Source organism: Musca autumnalis, unplaced genomic scaffold, assembly GCF_047663935.1.
Source record: "Musca autumnalis isolate F117 unplaced genomic scaffold, ASM4766393v1 scaffold_2, whole genome shotgun sequence".
Lineage (NCBI taxonomy): Eukaryota > Metazoa > Arthropoda > Insecta > Diptera > Muscidae > Musca > Musca autumnalis.
In genome coordinates, this window is record NW_027411755.1 from 50764692 (window position 1) to 50775903 (window position 11212).

General features: G+C 36.1%; 1 protein-coding gene across 1 annotated transcript; it reads right to left on the minus strand.

Annotated features, from left to right (window-relative positions):
• Positions 1 to 9358: 9358 nt before the first annotated feature.
• LOC141392240 (uncharacterized) lies at positions 9359 to 10125 on the minus strand. Its single transcript, XM_073965191.1, has 2 exons — positions 9548 to 10125; positions 9359 to 9488 (listed from the first exon to the last, which is right to left on the minus strand). The coding sequence occupies exons 1-2, from the start codon at positions 10123 to 10125 to the stop codon at positions 9359 to 9361; spliced, it is 708 nt and encodes a 235-aa protein (XP_073821292.1).
• Positions 10126 to 11212: the final 1087 nt, after the last annotated feature.

Sequence of the window (11212 nt, forward strand, 5' to 3'; positions counted from 1 at the left end):
GTCAAGCGAAAAACAGAGAGGAATGGAGATCTTTTCTTATTTCGGTCTATGGAACAAATGTTCTGTAATGGGCCAACTAACTAAGTAAGTTTTATGGACCAAAAGGCAAATATCGTAGATTTTTTAAAGAATTTTTTAAATATTATTTATCATGGTCCAAAAGGCCAATAAAAGTGGATTTTTAAAGAATTTTTATATAATATTTTTTAAATTATACTTTTCATGGATTTTTAAGATTTTTTTAAATAATATTTTTCATGGACCAAAAATCCAGTAGACGTGGATTTAAAAAAAAAATTGTTAAATAATATTTTTCATGGACCAAATGCCTAATAAACGTGGATTTTAAAGAATTTTTTAAATAACATTTTTGGCCATAAGGCCAACAAACGTGGATTTTTAACGATTTTTTTAAATATTTTGCATGGACCAAAACGCCAACAAACGTGGATTTATAATGAATTTTTTATTTAATATTTTTCGTGGACCAAAGGCCAATAAACGTGGATTTTTAATGAATTTTTTATTTAATATTTTTCATGGACTAAAAGGCCAACAAACGTGGATTTTTAATGATTTTTTTTAAATATTTTGCATGGACCAAAAGGCCAACAAACGTAGATTTTTAATGAATTTTTATTAATATTTTTCATGGACCAAAAGGCCAATGAACGTGGATTTTTAAGGATTTTTTTAAATTTTATTTTTCATGGACCAAAATGCCAATGAACTTGGATTTTTAAAGAATTTTTTTTAAATAATATTTTTCATTGACCAAAGGCCAATAAACATAGATTTTTAAAGAATTTATTTTTATTTTATTAATATTTTTCATGGAGCAAAAGGCTAATATTCGTGCAGGCTTTATACGATCTATTGACACGACTTTTTCATTCTTGTTTACCTTGATCGTGCAAGTTTTATCATCTCGACGTATTACCAAGTACGGTCCATTATAAGGCCGTTGCAATGGTTTCATAACAGCATCATTTCTCAAAAATACATGTGTACCTGTTGCGATATCTGTTGGAATATATACAGAGCTACTTCCATGACGTTGCACCTTTAACGTTCGTAATTTCTCCATGTGTTCACAGAAATTTGAAACCCAGTCATTACTGGCTGAATATTTACTGTCACTTACAAATTGACCAGGAATCTGTAGAGTGGACCCATATACCATCTCTGCAGGTGAATATGTCAAATCAGCGGATGCTGAGCATCGTAGTCCGAGCATTATTAACGGTCACTTGTCAACCCAGTTTGTATCCGTATGACATTTGATGGCATTTTCAGAGTTCGGTGCCACCTCTCAATTTGTCCATTAGCTGATAAGACGTCGTGTGAATAACTTTTGATCCAATTACCTTAGCTAACTCTCGAAATAATTGGGATTCAAATTGTAGTCCTTGATCCGTTGTAATTAGCTTTGGAACACCAAATCTAGCCACCCAGCCTTGTAGAAATGCAGAAGCCACAGTTTCAGCTGTGATGTCTTCTATATGTATCGCTTCCGCCCATCTTGTGAAACGGTCAATGCAGTTGAGGCAATATCTATAACCTTTCGAAGATGGTAAAGGTCCAACGATGTCGATGCTGATATGTGCAAATCGCTTGTCTGGAACAGGATATGAACCTACAATGCTTTTCGTATGTCTTCCTACTTTTGACATTTGGCAAGTAACACATGTTTTTGCCCAAGATGATATATCAGCTTTCATCGATGGCCACACAAAACGATCAGCTATAAGCTTGAGAGTGGATCGATTTCCTGGATGTGATAAACTGTGGAGTAAATTAAATATTTCCCTTCGGAATCTCTTCATGACAAAAGGTCGAATATTCTTTGTTGAACAATCGCAATATAATTCCTGTTCTGATTCGGTCAGTTTGATTTTCTTGAGAGAAAGATTGTGTTCCGTAAATGATAACATTGAAATTAGGTCTTCATCAGTTTCTTGATCCTTTGCTAAGTCGTTGAAATTAAATGAATTAGGCATTTCAATCGTATCTAATCTGGACAAGAAATCAGCTGTCACGTTATCTTTTCCTCGAATATATCGGATATCCGTGGTATGCTGACCAATGTAGTCTAGTTGGCGTAATTGTCTCGGTGATGCTTTTTCTGATTTTTGCAGAAATTCAAACGAAAGTGGTTTATGGTCGGTGTAAATCGAAAATGATTGTTTCAGACCGGAATATGCCGCTTGTAGTTCGCGATAACACGTGCTATATCTGAGTTGCGTTTCTGAAAACTTTTTGGAATAGAATTCAAAACGTACCCATTTATCATTGACATACTGTTGAAGAACCGCACCCATACCAAAGTCAGATGCATCGACCCAAAGAGATATAGGCGCACCCTGGATAAGATAAGAAAGAAGTGTAGCATTTGCAAGTTGATTTTTGCACTCTTCAAATGTATTTCTGAGATCTTGAGTCCATTCAATCTTCCGTTTGTCGTTCTTTTTCTGACGATAGAAATTGATAAGACCAAGAAATCGGCTTAACTCCAAAACAGTTTCGGGTAACGTATAATTTTTGAACACTTCTACGCGTTCTGGGTTTCGAAGTAGACCTTTCGCTGTTACGAAATATCCAAGAAATTATAATTCTGACTTACCGAATTCACACTTGGAGACATTAATGGTAAGTCCATAAGGTCTTAATCGCTCAAATAACAAACGTAGATGTTTCTTATGTTCTTCCAAATTTGCTGAAGCAATTAGTACGCCATCGATATATACGTAGCAAAAAATCAAGACCTCTAAAGACCTCGTTCATGAAACGCTGAAATGTTTGTGCAGCATTGCGCAAACCAAATGGCATTCGTGTGAATTCGAACAGTCCAATTGGTGTGGCGATTGCTGTCTTCGGAATGTCCTTCTCCTCTACGGGAATTTGAAAATATCCCTTTGCCAAATCGATCTTTGAAAAAATTGTCTTTCCATGCAAATTACTAGCAAAATCGTGTATATGCGGAATGGGATATCTATCTGGAACGGTTACCTTATTTAATGATCTATAGTCCCCACATGGACTCCATTCATTGTTCTGTTTGGGTACTAAATGGAGTGGGTTTGACCAATTGTTCATCGAGGGACGACAAATTCCAAGTTCCATCATATATTCAAATTCCTTCTTTACAATGTTCAGCTTTTCAGGAGACAATCTTCTGAGCTTGCTATGGACGCGCAATACTTTTGTTTCAATGTGATGTTTCACGGAATGTTTGACAGGACACAATTTATTAGACGGCTTAGTGATATCTTTGAAATCTTCTAAAAGAGAGTGGAAAGGGGAATCTCTTGGAGTCGTATTTACTGATGAAATGTGCTGTTCGTTTTTATACCCTCCACCATAGTATGGAGGGTATATTAAGTTTGTTTTTCCGTTTGTAACGCATTGAAATACTCATTTGCGACCCTATAAAGTATATATATTCTTGATCAGGGTAAAATTCTGAGTCGACCTGTGCACGTCCGTCCGTCCGTCTGTGGTAATCACTCTAGCATCCACAAAAATGGAGATAGAACGCTGAAATTTTGGGAAAATGCGTCTTTTGTTTGCAGGCAGGTCAAGTTCGATGATGGGCTATATCGGTCCACGTTTTGGTATAGCCCCCATATAACGTTACCCCCCGATTTACGGTATTTTGCCGTTTTTAGCTACATTCTCAGACCGATGTAGCTATAATTTGACATTTAGGGTTCCCAAGTGTCAATAAACTTATATAACAAAAGTTGTGGACATAGGTCCACGTTTTGGTATAGCCCCCATATAACGGTACCCCCCGATTTACGGTATTTTGACGTTTTTAGCTACATTTTCAGACCGATTTAGCTATAATTTGACATTTAGGGCTCTTAAGCGTCACTAAACTTATATAACAAAAGTTGTGGACATAGGTCCACGTTTTGGTATAGCCCCTACATAACGGTACCCCCGATTTACGGTATTTTGATGTTTTTAGCTACATTTTCAGACCGATTTAGCTATAAATTGACATTTAGGGTTCTTAAGTGTCAATAAACTTATATAACAAAACTAGTGGACATAGGTCCACGTTTTGGTATAGCCCCTACATAACGGTACCCCCGATTTACGGTATTTTGATGTTTTTAGCTACATTTTCAGACCGATTTAGCTATAAATTGACATTTAGGGTTCTTAAGTGTCAATAAACTTATATAACAAAACTAGTGGACGTAGATCAATGTTTTGGAATAGCCCCCATATAACGTTACAGCCCGATTTCAGGTATTTTGACGATTTAAGCCGCATTTCTAGACCGAATTAGCTATAATTTGATATTTAGGGTTCTTAGTGACCAAAACACTTATATTCGAAAAAATTATGAACATAGGTACATGTTTTGGTATAGCCCCATATAACGGTACCTCCTGATTTTCGGTATTTTGAGATTTTTACCTACAAGATTTAACCGAATTAGCTGTAATTTGAACATTTGACACTTAAAGTTCTTAGTGGTCACCACAACTCTCCACCAAAATTGTCTGAAAATTTGGGAAAATGCGTCTTTTGTTTGTAGGCAGGTCATGTTCGATGGTGGGCTATATCGGTCCACGTTTTGGTATAGCCCCCATATAACTGTACCCGCGATTTACGGTATTTTGAAGTTTTTAGCTACATTTTCAGACCGATGTAGGTATAATTTGACATTTAGTGTTCTTAAATGTCAATAAACTTATATAACGAAACTTGTGGACATAGGTCCACGTTTTGGTATAGCCCCCATTTATGGCATTTTGATGTTTTTAGTTACATTTTCAGACCGATTTAGCTATAAATTGACATTTAGGGTTCTTAAATGTCAGTAAACTTATATAACTAGTGGACATAGGTCCATATCTTGGAATAGCCCCCATATAACGTTGCCGCCCGATTTCAGGTATTTTGACGTTTAAATTCACATTTCTAGACCGAATTAGCTATATTTTGAAGGGTTCTTAGTACCCAAAAAAAACGTACATTCGGCATAATTATGAACGTAGGTCCATGTTTTGGTATAGCCCCATATAACGGTACCTCGGTATAAGGGATTTGGGTATCCCCATATAACGGATTTTTGTATTTTGAGAATTCTACGTTCAAGTTTTAACCGAATTATCTGTAATTTGAACATTTGACATTTGAAATTCTTAGTCAAGAAAGGTCGATGTATTGATAAAGCTCCCATATAAAAGTACCTCCCGATTTTCAGTAATTTGATGATTTTAGCTACAATATTAAACCGAACTTGCAGTAATTTGACATTTCAAGTTCTTAGTGGTCACGCCTCTCCATAAAAAATTGTCAACATAGGTCCATGTTCGGATATAGCTCCTATTCAAGGATATCTCCCAATTTTCAGTTATTGACAACTTTAGCTACAATTTTTAACCGAACTAACTGTAATTTGACATTTGAAGGTTGTAGTGGTCACCACACATCTGCATCAACAATTTTGAACATAGTCCCAATATAACGACGATTTTCGGTACTTTGAGGATTTGACTTAAAATGTTTATCCACGTAGGTCCATGTTTTGGTATAGCCCCAAAACAAACCTCCCAATTTTCCGTACCTTAGCTTTATTTTTTGGACGAACTTTCTGTAATTTGAAATTTAAAAGCCAACAAAAATTCTGCAACAAAAATTGTTCATTTAAGTTCATATTTTCGTATAGCCCACATACCTCCGAACTAGCTGTTATTGACATTTGAAGTTCCCACGTTATGTACCGATTTTCGGTATTTTGAGGATTCTAGCTAAAATTTTTAACCGAATTAGCAGTTATTTGACATTGAAGGCTCCCATCAAAAACTGTCAACATAGGTCCATGTTTTATTATAACCCCTATATAACAGTACCTCCCAATTTCTCGCCCACCAAAAATGTCAACATACATAGTTAGATATAGGCACCATTTTATGTACATTATCTGACATTTTAACGTACCCACTTATAGTTGGGGACAGGAATGAAAACTAATTATTCCATTTTAGTTCAGAATATTTTATGGTGGAGGGTATGAAAAGTTCGGCCCGGCCGAACTTAACGCTTTTTTAAATGGTTTTATTTAGTTCACCCCGTTTGTTTTATTATTTATTCTTGGGTCAAATTTAGTAATTCAAATTTCACCCTCTTCCTGTCAAGCGATTAATCTGAAATTTTGTATACACTTTGGATTTTGGTGACAATACAATTATGTTTATTCATTATCATTATAAATTCAAGATGGCCGCCGCTACAAAATGGCGGATAACGTAGGTTTTATCAATCCCTTCAAAATGGGTATCAAATGAAAGGGCTCAACAAGCAGAATACAATATACTATAAAAATTGAAATCCAAGATGGCGGCCGCTACAAAATGGCGGATAACGTGGGTTTTATCAATCCCATCAATATGGGTATCAAATGAAAGTGCTCAACCAGTAGAATACAATGTACTATATAAAATTAAAATCCAAGATGGCGGATAACTTAGGTTTTATCAATCCCATCAACATGGGTATCAAATGAAAGGTCTCTACAAGTAGAATACAATTTACAATGCAAAATTGAAATCTAAGATGACCGCCGCTACCAAATGGCTGATAACAATTTTTTATCAATCCCACCAATATGGGTATAAAATAAAAGGGCTTGACAAGAAGAATACAGTGCATTATACAACCTCAATATTTAAGACTGGCGCAGCCACTAAATGGCGTATAATTAAGTTTTAAATTTAGAAATTAAATTTGTAATTTAGGTATCTGATTAATCCAGCCTGAATCCACCACCCAAGTCAAGATTTTTTATCGTGTTGAGGACTGTGTGGCGTTAGGGTGGCTAAAAATGATGCGTCGTTAGCGGTACACCACCCAACCCAGCAAAATGTTCGATGCCAAAGATGGCATTCAATCATGGGTGCAAGTGAGTTGGCATGTCATCTTTTTAGCATCTTCATCGATGAATTTATGAGCGTGGACCCCAAAAGATGCTATTCATTTTTGGATCCAAAGCATGTCATTTACACCAATGCTTTGACATGTCATTTTCACCAATGCTTTGTCATGTCATTTCCACCAATGCTTTGTCATGTCATTTTCACCAACCCTTTGCAATGACATTATCATTACGACGAGAGTTTTAACAGCGTTTGTTGTGATTTCGAGTCTCCGACAACATCAAGCCTATTGTAAATAATTAATCTTATATATTTAGAAAAAATTTTATAAATAAAACCACAAAATTCATCTCTATTGGATCGATGCTGATGAAAAGATCGGATCTTTCACGACTTCGTTTGCATGGGTTCAAAAGCTGATGAAAAGGTCGGATCTTTCACGACTTCCTGTGCATTGGTTCAAATGATAATGAAAAGATCGGATCTTTCACGACTTCGTTTGAAACAATTCAGAAGATGCCATGAAATCACGTCATCGCATGGAACCCCGTCCTTCAAATTTTGCTGGGAAGTTAAAGTGAATGGTTAAAACGCGCCGAGAACTGTATGGCATTAGGGTGGATAAAAATGATATGTCGTTAGCGTTTTCCCCTCAAGACTCTGGCGCATCTTGTTGTACATAGCCTTGCCCCTTTATTGGACCTGGGGGGGGGCCTGGATGGTCGACCGTTTAAATGTCCATTACTCGTGGGAACAAAATGGTAAAAAAATATATAAAAAATACAAACACAAATAAAACAGAAACTGCAACACAACGTAAACGAAGGCTTCAAAAAGCGAAAGAAAAGTATAAATTAAAAGAGCTAAAGAGAGTGAAGGTGATAGAAATAGCCGATTACAGACACAACGAGAACAATTAGCGTCAAAAACACCTGAGCAATATGAGGCCAGGTTAAAAAAGCAACGTCAGCGATATACACAAATGACGGCGTCAGAAACGCCTGAAGAATATGAAGCCAGGTTAACAAAGCAACGTGAGCGATACACACAGATGATAGCGTCAGAAACGCCTGAAGAATATGAAGCCAGGTTAACAAAACAAAGGGAGCGATACACACAGATGTGTGTTGCCTTTAATACTATCATGGGCTTCTACAATACATAAAATGCAGGCCAGCACTGTGAATCACGCAGTCGTATACTTACTGTTTGAAGAAGGTCAAGCCTACGTGGCTCTTAGTAGAGTAAGATCTTTGCAGGGACTACGTATAGAGGAGTTGGACTACAATAAACTAACGGGCAAGAAACTTGCAATAATGAAGCACTAAATGAATTAAACAGAATGCGAAATAAAAACTAAAAACTAGAAAATAAAAATAGGTAAAAAAACTTTTTAAGTTAAACGGTTTTATGTTAAACATACATTGCAATGTTTAAGATAAATGTACTAAAAACCAAAAAAATAATAAAATAGATACAGTCGTGGGAATTATAAACATATGCATAGACTAGACTAAAATAAAACCGTGGGGCACGTCAATTGCCTACAATCGTTGATTAAAATGTTTGTTTTGTAATGTTACACTATAATTAGGCAGTTGTTCAACCGACAACGATGGACGTGTGATAAGTAGGGCTAGAATGTGGAAACAAGCTAGCAAGCTCGATTATAAGCGAGTTTTAGGGTTTCATAGTGGTGAGCGAGTAGTACTTTGTCGATTAAAGACAAACTACGAGCAGTGCAACGATTCCTCGCCAGCCAGCAGTGTGAATGTCCAACGATAAACTAGTTGAAACATCTCTTTTATTTACATGGAGTGTATAACTATTGGAATTTCCATGAGCACGAAAATAGTAAGTAATTTCCTCACCATCTGCGGGCCAACTGCCTAACGACGAATTAAACGATTCTTCTATCGCACATTAAGTCGATAATTTGTAGACAATTAACGTGCCCCACGGTTTTATTTTAGTCTAGTCTATGCATATGTTTATAATTCCCACGACTGTATCTATTTTATTATTTTTTTGGTTTTTAGTACATTTATCTTAAACATTGCTATGTATGTTTAACATAAAACCGTTTAACTTAAAAAGTTTTTTTACCTATTTTTATTTACTTGTTTGTTTTCTTGTCAATTAGGCAGTGTCTTCTAACATTAACTAGCAAATCGAAATGCTTCAGAAAATCGGACCCAATAATTGATTGTGGTACGTCAGAAATTATAAATGGCCAAACAAAATTTCTTCGCAAACCAAGATTCAGCTTAAGGATTTTTTCAGCATAAGTTCTTATAGTAGTGTTATTGGCGGCTTGGAGCTCCATGTCATGAGGCGTTGAACGTTTTTGCAAAATTAAAGCGGGTATCAAAGACACGTCCGCTCCGGTATCCACGAGGAACTGCTGATTATTATGTGTGTCTCTTAAAATTAGGCGACATAGCTTCAAACCCCCAAAGTTTTTAGTTTTCCGTCTTATATGTACACGGTGGACGACACTTGGATGCTTTACTTCCAAATTTGAAATGATACCAGCATAGACGTTCAGAAGTATCACGAGATTGACTGGAATTTCGATTTCTGCTCTTACTTCTTGCACGATGTCCAGCGTTAATTGACAGCTTATCGATTCGTTTCAAAATTTCACTCACCTGACCTTCAATGCCATCCAACCGCGAACACGAATTCTCGATGAATTGCCGAGTTGATCATTAATTTTATCCGCCATGACTGCAAGTTTGTCCAGACTGTCGGTACTTACGGATAAGACTGTTTTTATCATGGTTGGTAAACGTTGAAACCCCAAAGATTTGAGCATGTCGTCTGATACTTTCCCTGATGATAGCTGGCGCATCTCCCTTAGTACGGCAGATGGTTTTCTATCGCCCATTTCTACATTCTCCAACAATTTCTGCAATCTTCTTTCTTCAGAATCTTGAAATTCAGCTAGCATTGCCGTCTTTAATACTTCATACTTATTGCTGGATGGGGGATTCTCGATGATATGACTTACAGTGTTGAGAATATTCGTCTCAATTGATCCAACCAATGTATGGTATTTCGTTTCATCCTGCGCAATTCCAGCATTAAAAAATTGGCATTCAATTTGCCGGAACCAAAGCTTAGGATTTGTCTTCCAAAATGGTGGGACTTTTACACCAATACGAGATATTCCAATAGGTGGAGATGAAGAAGCAGAGGAAATTTGTTCACCGTCGGAATTCGCCATTATTAATCAAATTGTCGCGGGTCACCAATGTAGTAAACGAGGGTTTAATATTTTCTAAAAAAATTTTATTTGATTAAAATTCCAAATTACATGAATGAATGTTTCTAACTGAATAATAATTATTTTGGAAAATTTTCATAACATTGACAAACAAAAAATAAATATCAATGCCTACGTGATTGAAAATATGTTTTAAACATAAAGTGGAAACTTGAAAAGTAATATTCCCCACAATATTTTTCATGGACCAAAAGGCCAATAAACGTGGATTTTTAAAATCTATTTTACATGGCCTAAGAGGCCAATAAACGTGAATTTTTTTAAGCATTTTTAAAGAATGATTTTCAAGGACCATTTCATTTGCGATGATTGCTTTATTTGGTTCTGGTTCTGTAACTCCACCCTCGTCATTTCCATTTTTTGATCCATTCCATGCCCATTAGTTAGATGAAAGTAAATGTCGTGGTGTATTTCTTTTTTATTCATCCATCCTTTCATCCATTCATTACTGTCGTTAGTTTTAATCTTACTGTGATGATGGCCATTTTGCTATGTAGGCTAATAAAGGCTGCGATTGCTGGCGGCGATTCACGTTGCAAAATAGAGAAAGCAAACCGGCAATCGTAACCATGAAATTTTATCTTAATTTCTATGTTCACTACACAAACATTAAGTGAAATGATGAAATATACACAGATGTAGCTAAGAACTGGCAATAGAAGAGGAAGAAGTACAACAACAATTCCAAACTTTGGAGAAATAAATATTCTGCCATTATGGATTTTCCTTAGGCCTTATTTGTTGGCATTAATCACTTTAGCTAGGATAGAACGTGAGTAAGATACCACAATATGACAAAAAAGGGTGAACGGTAAAAATTCAGTAATTCCAAGAAAGAAAAAATCACTATTAAGTGATTACCCCAACAGCTAGCTGAACCTTAAATGACAGTGATATCCTTCCACCTGCCAGGCTTCTCTTATAGCCCATGATTCCACGTGCTACCACCTCCACCTATCAACATGCCAGGTTCATGCATGTGTGTGTGTGTTTACCTTATGTTATAGTCTAATGAAGCCTATTATGT

Bases quoted from the DNA above. Each gene is read 5' to 3' on its own strand.
- LOC141392240 (XM_073965191.1), bottom strand. From the start codon at position 10,125: ATGGCGAATTCCGACGGTGAACAAATTTCCTCTGCTTCTTCATCTCCA. The intron at 9,489-9,547 runs GTGAGTGAAATT...ACATCGTGCAAG, and splicing joins TGGATGGCATTGAAGGTCAG to AAGTAAGAGCAGAAATCGAA.